At 36.4% G+C, this 14,481-nt stretch overlaps 1 protein-coding gene across 1 annotated transcript in view; it reads left to right on the plus strand.

The window, feature by feature from the left end:
* Nucleotides 1–14,481, plus strand: part of LOC127222464 (sodium channel protein type 3 subunit alpha) — a 105,901-nt gene that overhangs the window by 36,628 nt on the left and 54,792 nt on the right. Inside the window, exons 6-12 of the mRNA XM_051184560.1 lie at nucleotides 1,783–1,911; nucleotides 2,612–2,703; nucleotides 3,518–3,790; nucleotides 4,185–4,248; nucleotides 6,256–6,397; nucleotides 7,135–7,341; nucleotides 12,903–13,193. Of these exons, the coding sequence (XP_051040517.1) occupies nucleotides 1,783–1,911; nucleotides 2,612–2,703; nucleotides 3,518–3,790; nucleotides 4,185–4,248; nucleotides 6,256–6,397; nucleotides 7,135–7,341; nucleotides 12,903–13,193 (1,198 nt within the window). The remainder of the gene's footprint in view (nucleotides 1–1,782; nucleotides 1,912–2,611; nucleotides 2,704–3,517; nucleotides 3,791–4,184; nucleotides 4,249–6,255; nucleotides 6,398–7,134; nucleotides 7,342–12,902; nucleotides 13,194–14,481) is intronic.

A 14,481-nucleotide genomic window follows, 5' to 3' on the forward strand; every position in this document is an offset into this window, starting at 1 on the left:
TTTTTATGTATATGAGTGTTTTGTCTTCATATATGTGTGCATACCATGTGTGTGTAGTGCCTGAGGAGGCCAAAAAAGAGTATTGGATGCCCTGGGACTGGAGTACAGAATGCAACCTGAGTCTTCTGGAAAACAATCAGTCATCTGGCTAGCCCTGAGTGTCTCTTTTTAAGGGAAAGTAGTAACTTAGAGATGCTCTATATTCTATCAAAACAGTCTTAGCATTATAAAAGTTTTGGACTTGCACATGTCTATTAAGCAATTTTCCAACTATTTGTGGTAGTTTTTGCATTGTAGTAATAAAACAGGCAAAATTGTGATTATCACTTAAAAAATATTTTAATTTAAAAAGTGAAACCAAACAGAAACAAATGTACATCGAATCCAAGGGAAAGAGAAGACAATAAGATACGTCAGTTCTGGGGTGAACACAGAGGTTACTTCATGTTGTACACATACATCCAAACTAAAATACAAATCCACACAAGCATAGTATGGTAAAATGCATTTCTTCTTAACATTCATCTACTTTGTAAGTAGTGATTATACTTACTGATACTATAACCACTTGGGCTTAGTGAGGGGTGGGGGATGGAGGGAAAATATACTTGGGAAACTAAATGTGATGATTTCTGCATCTATCTTTGTTCTTCCCAATGAGAGAACGTCTCCTGAAAAGGCTTTGAAAATTACTGATCCTAACACTTTGTATATGTAAGCGATTTGTAGGCTGTAAAACACAATGAGTTGCCATAAGAAAATCAAATCTTGTTTCTATGACTTAGATAAAATACTCAGAAAAATAAACTCAAATTGTACTTTTAAAGAACATAGTGTTTAAAAACAAGCACTCCCCAATATTTTTGGAAGAAACCAAAATAACTTAAATTGTCATCACTCGGAGAAACAGGCTAGAATGCACAATGACAGACCAAAAGCCCAAAAGCTGTTTGCCCTTTGAAGGCTGAGATTAGAATTCAAGCAAGTCTGAATACAAATTATATTGAACAATTTAATATATCCATGATCTGAGGATTTTAGACAAATCATGGACACGAGATGCTGGAGAAGCAATGCATCTTATGGAATCATAAATGTATACATGAAGGCGACAAAGAGATAGATGGGGGGCAGTTTTATAATTCTATACCTGACTCAAGAATTAAAAAATAAACTATTTACAGTCTATTATAATAGCCTTAACTGAGCTTAATCATTAGAAAATATGAATAGGAATATTTCAATAAAGGTACAAGAACCACACTATGATGCCTCTCAAAGAAAAAAGCTATGTGGCTAGGAAAGTGAAAATTTGACTACTTATTGTTACTTTGCCCAGTAGCAGTTAGAACCTTGCCTTTATGGCTGACATTCTACTTCTGTAGATACTCTAGGAGCTCAAACTTAAAGATAATCCACAAAATATGGAAAGCTATCCTTCCTTTTGTGAATATCTTTATTAGCCCTTTCAGAATTTTATACAGGTTATTTTGATCATATTCATCCTCCCCAACTCCTGCAAGAAACAATTGTTCTGAAATATAACAGGTTTAGCAACAACAATTTTAAAGAATATATTTTTGACAAATACATTTTTTTCTCTTTAGTTTAATCCTCTATTCAGTTTAATAAGAACAGTTAAATTAAGATTCTTGGATAAGTACTAAAAGAAACCAAATGTTGGAAAATTTAAAAGAAAAAAGCTAGAGTTTTTGATGTTCAAAACCATCTCTCTGACTCCCCCTACACAGTTGCTAAGTTTTCCTTGGATGCTTTTCCTAGGTATACATTCACTGGGATCTATACCTTTGAGTCCCTTATAAAAATTTTGGCAAGAGGGTTTTGCTTAGAAGATTTCACATTCCTTCGTGACCCATGGAACTGGCTGGATTTCAGTGTCATCGTGATGGCGTGAGTAATTTTTTTTAATTTGATAAATTCAAAGGAATGAAAATATTTGCTATATAAATCAAGTTAAGACATATTTTGAATACAGAGCTTTCTTGTTAGTCAACTCAACTCTATGCCATATACATTATGATACTATGCATTTGACTAAATATTAAAAGGTAGATATGTCTAGCAAATCACCAACACATGGAATTATTTTTATTGCCTCATAGTCTTCAAGCAATAACCGGAGTCATATCCTACATCTTTCTTGTCATCAAAGTCAAGTTACTCATTAACTGCAATTTAATAGAAACTACAGTGCTGCAATAAATTTTGCAATCATCTTCATGTAAATGAAAATTACATTGAAATAAAGAAATATTTCTTCCCTTAAAGGCAGGCTTCATCCTTTGGCACCCTGAGGTTTTATATCAATTTTGTTTGAATATCTCAAGGGGCTCTAGATGCCAACCCAGCATTAGTTACTTAAAATAAACTTTGCCAAAACTATCTGTAACTCTGATTTAATCCTACAGGTATGTAACAGAATTTGTAAGCCTAGGCAATGTTTCAGCCCTTCGAACTTTCAGAGTCTTGCGAGCTCTGAAAACTATTTCTGTAATTCCAGGTAAGAAGAAAATGGTGTAAGGTGGTAGGCCCTTATATCTCCAACTTTTCTTGTGTGTTATTGTGTTTGTGTGTGAACTCCCTATTACAGATATGTGACAGAGTTTGTGGACCTGGGCAATGTCTCAGCGTTGAGAACGTTCAGAGTTCTCCGAGCATTGAAAACAATTTCGGTCATTCCAGGTGAGAGCTAGGTTAAACACCGAGGCTGACTTTAAATATACCACAATAATATTGGAGTTGCAAACCCACCGTTGGCCTTGTTGCTTGTTATTCTGGTCTGTCACATTCAAGAATGTCAAATCATGTTTCAGTGTTAGTCCAGTTCCTTACAATGTTGATTCATAAAGTCAGCCTCTGAGTTTAACGGAAAGTTGCATGAGACATGTACATCTCATTGATGAGTGTTTTCATAACCTGTCTCTTGTATTTAAAATGTATGTCTTCTCTCCTTCATTCTGATAAAGCTTTGCTGTCAATGGCTTTACTAACTGCCTTGTATTTTACCATTTGCTCCAGATCTATTTCAAAAATAGATCGTCATATATAAAGGAGAGAAGGTTATGGAGCAGCATGTGCGTGACATGGGATCTTTACAGCTTTAAAATTCTTTTTGCCTTTTAATCACCAATTCCTGCAGGCTGGCATAAAGAATCGATTGGGAGAAATAGCTTTGCGAAACACCATATTTGAAAGAAAAAGTAACTGTAATTTAGTTTCTTACATGCTTGTGGCAATAGATGATATCACGCAGAAAGAACTTGCTGAAGATTGGTGAAGAGTGGTTCAGAACCCTCTGGCAGCATGGTGTTCATATAGAAAATCAGCCCTCCATCTGTTTCCAACTCATGAGACTGTCCATAAGGCTTCTGTGTCCATAAAGCTTCTGTAGCTGAGCTGCCATTCATGGGAGATATAGAATGTGTGTACCAACTAAGAAGAAATGTTGTCATGCGTTGCTCTACTCCTCAACTGACATATAGTCCTCTCTCCAAAGGTTTAAAGACCATCGTGGGGGCCCTGATCCAGTCGGTGAAGAAGCTGTCTGACGTCATGATCCTCACTGTGTTCTGTCTCAGTGTCTTTGCACTAATTGGGCTGCAGCTGTTCATGGGCAACCTGAGGAATAAATGTTTGCAGTGGCCCCCTAGTGATTCTGCTTTTGAAACTAACACTACTTCCTATTTCAATGGCACGATGGATTCAAATGGGACATTTGTCAATGTAACAGTGAGCACATTCAACTGGAAGGATTACATCGCAGATGACAGTAAGGAACATTGGCACTATATAGCCTTAGTGTTGCTGAGAGAGTTGTCCCCTATAAAGAGTTCATGTGTGAAGCCACTTTGTTGGTAAACCCTTGGGAAGTAACATAAAACTCTGATGAATATTTTAAAAACTGTATTGCAAATTTAAAAAAAATAGTGTGTAGGGGGTGTACCAGTGCACAACAGCAAACATGAAGAAGACAGAGGAATTCTGGGAGTCAGTTCTTTTCTTCTATCATGTGTGTCCTGGAGATCAAATTCAGGTTGTCAAGGTCAAAAACAGGCACCTTTACACACAGAGTTATCCCATTGCACCGGCCCCCAACTCCGCTATGTTTTTAATGTAAATAGAATTTAATATGAAATCAAATTTTTTATTCTTTATATTAACAGGCCACTTTTATGTGTTGGATGGACAGAAAGACCCTTTGCTCTGTGGAAATGGCTCTGATGCAGGGTAAGAAGGACATAATAACAACAATAATAATAAAGATGTGGACATTTTATTTTTAAAAGGTGGGAGAAATTCCTTTACGTGTTAATAATAAGAGTGGATGCCTTTCTAGGAAGTACAGTCTCTGAGCCATAGATGCCATTAGTAAGAATGTTTGTAAGACCCTTAGAAAATAGTCACACCACCACAGGACTATATAGAGAGTTAATTAACAAGAAAACACATTTATACAGAAATCTGAAAGGTTTATTTTCCTTGGCTGTATACATAAAGCAATCCAAACTGGAAGCAGCCAAAACATCATTGCATATCTAAATAAACACATAACTGTTTATGCACGTATAATTCAATATTATCAAGTAATAAATGAATCTGAAACTCACATTCATATGTGAGAAAGGAAAACATTCAACCTGAAAAAGCTACACACTCCCAATATTAAAGTCACATGATGTCTCAAAAGGAAAAATAACAAAGATGAACAAAAGATCAGAGTTTAAAGGGATTCTTTATTAAGAATGAATTAGGTAGAAAACACAGTATATTTAAGGTAGGAAAAGTATTCTATATGATTCGTTAGTGGTAAATATATTAAGCATTTGTCAAGTCATAGAACACAGAAGAGAAAATAATTGATGCAAAATTAAAAACCCCAAGATGAAATTTAAATAAATATATGACAAAAATTTTAAAGATAGCTCAAATATATGAAACAATCTAAAAAATGTGAGGTAAAAAGAGAAGTCTGTAAAATCCTAACTTTAATTTAGGATGTGATCAGAGTCTGTAACACTAAAGAGAAATGAGCAGTTGCCTAGCAATGAAATATTCCCTAAGGTAGCATGTATGGCTAATCCCAAAGCCCCTGTGCATATACACTGGTGTTGAACAACTGAGAAAATGAAGAGAGATGATGGGAGCCAGGCTGCTCACTGTGAGAGTGACAAGTTACAAGCAAGCAATGGGAGAGGTCTATGATGATCCTTGTGCTGATGGGTTAGAGTTCAAGGTAAAAGATGTACTCCAAATGCAGCTGCATATAAGCACAAATAACTACATGTTTATGTGCGTGTACATTGCACGTAAGGATGTGCACAAGTACTTTCTTGTTCCATCAGCTCAGGGCCCCAGAAGTACAGATAGACAGCTCAGTAGTAATAAACACCACCTGCTGCCCAGACTTTGGTTTCTGATACTGTTATCCTTAAGAGGAATCAGGGCTACTTAAAGGGATGTTCAATTCTAACACTCTCTCAGGAAATAGCAAAGATTAGTCTGAAATATACTAGAAACTTAAGAAGTGCTACCAGATAAAAGGAAAAACAAGGTTGAAATAGTGGAGGTTGTCTGTTCCCAGAGCCAACTCAAAGGATCCCAGAGGTCAAAGAAGGGAATTTTTTTTTGCAAGAAATCAAATGTCATTCAAAGTATGAAATAAATGCCCATGTCTATATTCTCTTCCAAAGAGTTGAGTCTAGAAAGGGAGGACAATGTAAACTTGAGTGGGGAAAGCTATCTGGCATGGAAGAGTTCTAAGGAAAGACTAGGGACATGTGAGTAAAAATCATAGTTGATGATGATATATTGACATTAAGACCTGAGCATCATGGTACAGGAAATTCTACTAATGTCATAGATTTCCCTTAAAGCTGAGTGTTTTGTAATGTGAGGTTATTTCAGACAGTTCTACAGGACTGGTCAGAAGGCCATCTTGCTGACTTACTTTATCCTCCTTAATTTTGAGTTATTGATTCCTACCATTTTGGAAGGGGTGCATAATGATGATGTCAGAGCAGGAATGTCTGGCTGCTACCCTCTCGTCTTTCCAAGTAATAAATTTGACTCCCTGTTCTTCATTTTTCTGCTGTGAGCCATCGGTTAAAGCAGTCTGGAAATAAAATTCTCATCATAGAAAATAACTTTGGCTTTTGGCAAAAACCTATAAAGAGTGATTGGTGGAAATAGCTGCACTTTGTCTGGCACAACCCCCATTGTTTCTTTCTTTCACAGACAATGTCCAGAAGGATACATCTGTGTGAAAGCTGGAAGAAACCCCAACTATGGCTACACAAGTTTTGACACATTTAGCTGGGCCTTCTTATCTCTGTTTCGACTCATGACTCAAGATTACTGGGAGAATCTTTACCAGTTGGTATGAACTGAACTTACACAAGTAGGATTTATATTGATGAACTCATACGAAATTCTAAGTACTGATTCGTAACACTCAAGGATATTGAGGAGGTCATAATATTAGAGTAGACCTGCCTAGAATCTTCTTCAGTCTCCTTTCTTACCCTTTCCTCTTTTCCCCTCCTCTCCCCTCCCCCTTCCCACCTCTCTCTCACCCCATCTTTTTTATATACAAGCACATATACACACAATAAGTTTCTTAGGCAAAAGACCCTCTGCTATGGGATTTATCCTGGAAGTATGGATATATAATAATAGATACTGGGAAAAAAACATGGAGGGTTTCTTACATGAAGCATATGCATTCATATATGTACACAAATGTACTCACATTATGGAAGTATATGTATGGGGAATTTCTTATATGAAAGTCATTTAGCTGAATCTGTAGAAAACAGGGAAGCATGACATTTATAGCATTGTCCTGCATTAGGAACCCTAATAACAAAACTTTGATGTAGATCAGACAAGTACTACTTTGAAATTTCATGACAAATGACACAGCTGTCTTACTGTTGATGGTCTGATTGTTATGTTTACATGTACATATTTGCTCCTTTAACATCAAAAATTATTTGGTTAAAATAGTTGGATACTAAAAACGATTGATTTCCTGGTTTCTAGCTGTTGTAGACTGATTTTTACTTGGGGATATTATATTAAAACATCAATGAAATTATCCCCTTTCTACATTAGACATTACGTGCAGCTGGGAAGACCTACATGATATTTTTTGTCCTGGTGATTTTCTTGGGCTCTTTTTATTTGGTGAACTTGATCCTGGCTGTGGTGGCCATGGCCTATGAGGAGCAGAATCAGGCCACCTTGGAGGAGGCTGAACAGAAAGAGGCAGAGTTTCAGCAGATGTTGGAGCAGCTTAAGAAGCAGCAAGAGGAAGCCCAGGTACGGAGTGGCTGTCAGCTCTTCATTGGTATTTTATTCTCTTATTTGGAATCTCTGGCCATCATAACTAAGCCAGAGCTCCCATTTTGTATTGTATGTAGCCATTGGAATTAGAAAATTAAATGCTACTCAAAATTATTCATAATCCTGGAGTCAAATAAACTTGTTACACCATATACCATAGAGAAAATAGCTAGCTGCTAGGAATACATTAAGGAGAAGGCTTTTATGCAATAGTCTCATGGAAATTGAGGGTGGGATTTAAGAAATATAATTGAGATTTCCAGCGAGTAATATTGCAGTCTAACAGCAATCTTTGAAGTTGTATTCTGAAGTTAATTCATCTCTAAAGCTTATGAGAAACCTATGTGAACAGCTTCATTTCAGACTTCTTCAGAGTTGCTATATTACCACAATAGGTTGTTGTTGTCCAAAGTAAGGTACCAGAAACACATCTGACATCAAGTAGCAAGATTTTCAATGTTGAAGTTTATTTAGTGACTGGGTGCTGTAGTGTGTATTGACTGAGGAAGTCATAATTTGAAGAGATAGGAACACAGAACTGGACTAAAAGATGTGGGGTGGGCAATCTAGTTACTGCAAGAAGATTATGGGCAGATGCACAGCAGCCTGAGGACTGTCTCTTCCTGTTGCTGTTCCTAGCTCCCTTCCTCCCGCCACTGATAAAGCTTGGCATGGCTAGTCTTTGTGTAGGCCTTGCTGATAAGTTTCTTTGCTGTTATAATTTGTAGTTTTGTTTTGTTTTGTTTTGTTTTTAACAACTAACGAAACAGAAAAACCTCCTTTGTTTTTACTTTTCTTTTGTGCCTTTCTTTTATGAAGTGAGTGCTAAAGTTCCTAGATGCTTTGTCCTCTTTTTTGTTTAGTTTTGTTTGGCTTTGTTTTATCATCTTAAAACATGTTTTCTTAAAAAGTCTTAAGTGGTCTTTATACTCTTGGGTATAAGTCTTTAACATTTGCTGGAGCTGACTTCTCATCTGATAATGGTTTTAAAGCAAATGTTTTTTTGTTCTGATAAAGCAGAGTTTATTACCTTTTTCTCTTTTCTTTCTTTCTTTCTTTTCTTTCTTTCTTTCCTTTTTTTTTTTTTTTTTTTTTTTTTTTTTTTTGTTGTTGTTTAGATCTAATGCTTTTGGTGTAGCATCTAAACCACTTTTTAAATAATTGCCTCAGATTTCTTCCACATTGTCTCTCAAAGTTATACAGCTTTCTGCATTCACTGTGCTCAACTTCCAGTATAAGTGAATGTTTGCATAAAATGTTAGCTGTAAATATTGCTTTGTCTACATAGAAAGGTGATAATTTCAAACCCATTTTGGGGACAAAAAATCATTTCTCTGCTAAATTGGCTTGGCACTTTTGTCAAAAATCAATTGCCCAGGTGGGCAATGGTGGCACACACAGTTTTAATCCCAGCATTCCAGAGGCAGAGACGGGATCTCTGTGAGTTTGAGGCCAGCCTGTTCTACAAAGTGAGTTCCAAGACAGCCAGGGCTATTATACAGAAAAATTCTGAACTATTGTAGTTTTACAGTGATTTTTATAGATGACCATGTTATCACTCTATCATTGGTTTTCTTTTCAAAGATATTTTGAGTCTTTATAGTTCCAAACAAGTTTTTAAACAAGCTTGTCTATACCATATTGGAACGCTTCTCTATCCATATCTTCAAGTTGATCATCTTTTGCTATACTGCCTGGTTTGGTGTTAATTCCATCTATTGTACTTATCATATCAGACTTCATGGCTGTCTCTGATTAATATTTTGAACATATACAGCATAGTTGTAGCATCACTTTAATTTTTGTTTAGTGCCTTTTAAGTTTGTTTATTTGTTTTATTTTGTGTATCTCAGTTTTTTTCTGTATCTTGGTTTACACCTTTTTCCTTCTTAAGATTCTGAAAACCCTCAATTGAATTCTAGAAAATGTATTCTGGGTATCACTGGACATTTTTGCATTGCAGTAAAACTTCTTGGTCTTTGTGATGAGGCAGTTTCAACATGAATTAGCAGTTTGATGTTTTCACATCTTCAAACATTTCAAGATTTGGCAGATAGGACCAAAGTAGTATTTAATGTAACAGTGACAGCGTCCCTAAATAATACTCAATGTCCTTTAAAACAAAGTGCTTGCTAGTGCAGATAGTCAATACATGCATAAAGTAGTGTGAATAGAGGGTGCCTTCTCTCTAATAACTCAGGAAGCTTCATCTCCTTCTCTCTCACGCATGCATGAGCACACGCACAGACACACACACACACACACACACACACACACACACACACACACACAGTATTGAGTAGGCTCAATACTCAAGATTAATCTCAAAAGAGCTCCAGGGTTCTATCATGTTTAGACCTTTCCTTGTCGGTCCTATGAACAACAGCCACCTTGGCTATTGTGTATTTTCAGCTCCACCTCCTCCGCTGATGGAGTCTGCATGAAGTGCACCTTTTCACTGCATTTCAGCCTATCAGTCCAAGATCTTAATTTAGAATACTGATGGAGCTTTCATGCTTTCCCATTTCCATTGTTTTAGAACATCTTAGTTAGAAGTCCAGTGTCTTCAGAACCATCATTTTGTCTAGTTTTCTATTGTCTTGATTATTTCAGGAAGGAGCAAATCTGGCTCCTGCTAGTCCCACTGGACCAGAAGTAGAGGTCCAATCAAAGTGTTTTACTTACTGGCTTTTTTGAGTTTATCTTTTTCTCATATGAATAGACTTAGATCATTGAATTACTATTTGAAATTGCAATATATAATTGGAATTTATAAATCCAAAGTTTGATTTTTCAACTATTCTGAGTTACTTGCAAATGCTACACAGACAACACACTATAAGAATAATATTTCCTGAAATATGGTCACTTGGAGGTAAAATACCACACAAATTAAAGGTACACAGTCTTTTAAACTTCAGAAGTGAAATTCTAAGCTAGGTTTAGGCTATGTCTAAAAAGAGATTGAAGGGGATGATTGTTTATCTCCTTGTTAAATTAAAATATGTCATTTCCCCACTTAATAACCAATTACTGGATTGTAATGGCCAAATCACGATTGCATATAGCACTGATTTTATATCACTCAAAGCATAGTTCAGAGAAAGGTGTATTTTGGGAGGGTATCAGGGTACCAAGTCCATGTTAGGTTTTTGGTTTTTTGCTTGTTTGTTAATAATGATAGCTGAATTGTAGAGGAAGGGGAAGAAGACTTAGTGTGTACTTATGAAGTCCAGGTCTTGTCCATTACCTAGGACCCTTCAGAACTTGCCATCCAGTCAGTAGCCTCATGAAACACAGCATCACTTTCATTTTTACTTAATGTTTGTTAAAGGCCCTATGGGTTTAATCATTTTTGTAGAATGGGAAATGCACACAGCTCAGTGGACTCACAAAATCAAATGTGAATTTTAAAAACGGAAAAGCTAGCATTAGACACAAATGTTCTGTCTCCAATCATTGTTATTGTACTTGATATTTAATTTGTAATCTCTAAATTTCAATATTACCCAATTTAGCCTATCCCGAACTGCATAGGTCTATTGGGAAAATATTAGAGTAAGCTACAGGGTACAATTTGAAATCATGACATTTAAGATATCTAGTATAAATTAAAGGATTGTGGTTAGTATCTCATGGCTTTGAACGGGATTTTAACTTAATCTCATGTTTAAAATGAAGAATTAGTCATGTGATTGCATTTTGAAGGATTCATAGATACAGTATAAATTATAGCATTCACTTTGAGTTATAGAGAATACCCTAAGAAAATGTTACCTACATAAACATTGGCTATTAACTTGCCATTTCTTAGGAGAGGAATTCAGGAGGTTTGTTGTGAATGATTGACTATGAGTCTGAACAAGCAGGACATTGGCCACATCTCAGAGTTGGGAGTAAACAGGTGCACAGACATGAGTGACGACAGGAAACATCTGCCTTTGAGGGAGTCGGCAAATCTATGAAAGTGGAACAAGTGACAGATTTGAGTTGATGAGTGACATGGAAAATATGTTGTGTCGGAGGTTGCTTTTGTTGCCAAAATAAAAAAAGCAAAACTGTTTTGGATTTGAATTGTTTGAGCTGTTACTCAGAATAGGCAGGGAAATCGTGTCATATGCAAAGCAAACTCCAGAAGTGATTTAAATGAATGGTAGCCTCAGGACTGTGGCCAGAGAGTATTATCACTACTTCCTATGTTTTCAGGGACAAACAAGTCTATAAATGATATCACTGGCAGTCCTGTGTTTGTGTCTGTACACAGGGAAAGGAAAATTAGGCCTTTATTTGGATAGAACAAAGACACATGTGTATTCACACATTTGGCAATACATATTATATATCTCTTATGCATAGCACAGGCTGTATTTTATTTGCTGTCATGTGCTTTTGTTGATTTACTTTAGTGCATATATGTAGTTATATTATACTGTATATTCACTATTCCTCATCTGTCATCATGGATGATTTAAGAAATAATGTACAGTCAAAAATAAAAACAATTGTCTGTCATACAGTTTTATAAACAGCTAAATGCTGACTTACAATTTCAGTTACTTTATAGGTATTGTCTCACATCACTGTTGAATCAGGGTGCCTGCATGGGTCTAGTGCTCAATATAAACAAATATCCATGTTACATGTTCTGTATTGCTGAGTTCAATACATAAATTCAAGACTGTACTCAATATCCAACTGCTACTGAGATCCTACTGACCCAAGAAATGATGCAACATAATGTGTTTCATTTTAAGGCTTTTTTATTTTAGTTAACATAAAGTTGAAAAAATACTCAAGAGGGCTTGCTTATTCTCAGGAAGGAACATAGCACACAGTGCTGACCAAATTCATTAAATGGGTCTTACCTTTATCCCTTCCTTAAGCATATTGCCATCCCACACAGCCTTCTGTGAGATCTTGAAAATTGAAGCTAAGTTGTCCCCCTGTGCAACACTACTGTCAGGAGATTGACACTAAGAAGCCTTTTATATCTTTGCTCACCAAGGATTTACTGAGGGCTTTCTAACTGAGTAGCCCAGGCTTGTTACAAATTCCCAGTCCTCTTTCTTCTGTCCTACAAATGCTAGGGTTAAAATTGTACACCACCACACCCTAATCTTGAAATGTCACAAAAATAAAAGAAAAGCAAACAAATGATGCAGGACCACATGCTTATTCCCAATCACACAGAAGAGGAACAATCCAGAGGAAAAGCAGGACAGTGATCAAAGACGATATAGCTCCAAAGCAACAGGTACTCTTAATGGAGACAAAGTTCTTTCAGGTCAGCAAATGTCTCCTGAACTGAAGCTGACCTCTGGAGAGTTCTGCATTAAATGCCAGTCCAGACCATGCTCTACACTGGGCTGTTCTTGCTTTGATACACATTGTATTATGCCTTTAGAAAAGGTAACAGTTATTGTTCGGTAAACCAGAATGCAGAGTTCTTCCTCCTAGATGATGATCATAGGTGTCAGCATGCCTGCCCTGGCTCCTCCTTCCAGGCACTTAATCCAAACATCTCCTGGCCCCAACAGGCAGTGGCTGCAGCCTCGGCAGCATCGAGAGACTTCAGTGGGATAGGAGGGTTAGGAGAACTGTTGGAGAGTTCTTCAGAAGCTTCCAAGTTAAGCTCCAAGAGTGCCAAGGAGTGGAGGAACCGGAGAAAGAAGAGGAGACAGAGGGAGCACTTGGAAGGAAACCACAGAACCGATGGGGACAGGTTTCCCAAGTCAGAATCCGAAGACAGTGTCAAGCAAAGAAGCTTCCTGTTCTCGCTGGATGGGAACCGGCTAACGGGCGACAAGAAGCTGTGCTCTCCCCACCAGGTACTGAGGTCGGAGAACTAGTCTGCAAATCACTGTGTGGGTTTTGGTAGATCTTTCTGGGGATGCCTTTGAGTGACAGGATGCTAGTGTTACCCAGTTATGTAAATTTATATCACGGTTGTTTTAGGGATTTTGAAAAACTAAGTCAGACAAAACTTTAAGATAATTGTCTTGAAAAATTTTCCATTTTTGATAACGTATTTAGTGCTTTTTGGTTTTTGTTTTGTTTTGCTTTTTCGGTACAGCCTGTTTCTCAAACGTTTCACTGGGATTATATTTGACGCTTCTGTTAAGTTTCCCCATTTTATGAACTGATAAACCTGGCTTCTTTATAAGGCCACTGCTTTGATTATAGGAGGAAATACACACACACACACACACACACACACACACCAGTTGTGTGCCTGCCTGCTGATTTGCCTATTTTATTTAGTGTGAAAACTCTACTTAGAAGTCTCCATTATCTTGGCATGGTACATATGAGAAAATAATTACAATCTAACTGCTCTTGAGAGACAACATTGAAGTTAGTTAATTATGGCAGTGAATAAAGGCCAACTATGCAATCCACCAGTGTTTGCAGTAATTTTTTTAGGCCAAATAAAATAGTTTCTACTTTTTTTTTTAAACTCAAACAAGGTCTATTCACTACAAACAGTAAACAGTAGTGGAAACCACAATAAACACCATTGTGCTTTGAGGCTATTCTATCTACTTGAATGTCATATCCTATAAATTACAAACTCTTCAAATAATATTAAATTTACTTGAAAAGTATACCCTAACTTCAGTGCAAAACAATCAATTTAAAGCAAAAAGAAAAAGAAAAAGAAAAGAAAAAGAAAAAGGCAAAGAAAAACTGTAAATCAACCAAAGTATATGACATCCTTTAATTAAAGAACAACACTTTTTTAAAATTAAGTGTGACAATCATAAAATTTTAACAAAAGGAGTGGCAACCACAAACTTTAGTTCAGTACAGCACTTGGTTATTTTCTTGTTTTAATTTTGTTTAATTTTAGACAGAATTTCACTATATAGTCTAGACTATCCTTGAACTCACAACTTTAGCCTTGAATTCACTGTCTTAAAGAGCTATGTAAGCATTATATAAGAATCCAGTGTGATTAAGGAAAAGTTAAAATTGATAATTTCTAATGAAAGAAAATTTTAAAAAGTTGAATAGTTTCAATTGCTTAGAATGCAGATGCATATTGTAGACATGTGCATGACAATTGCATGCCTTTTGAAAATGGGATTATTTCCCTTCTTGTCTAAAAATGCATGT

The sequence above is a fragment of the Phodopus roborovskii genome, unplaced genomic scaffold (genome assembly GCF_943737965.1).
Source record: "Phodopus roborovskii unplaced genomic scaffold, PHOROB, whole genome shotgun sequence".
Lineage (NCBI taxonomy): Eukaryota > Metazoa > Chordata > Mammalia > Rodentia > Cricetidae > Phodopus > Phodopus roborovskii.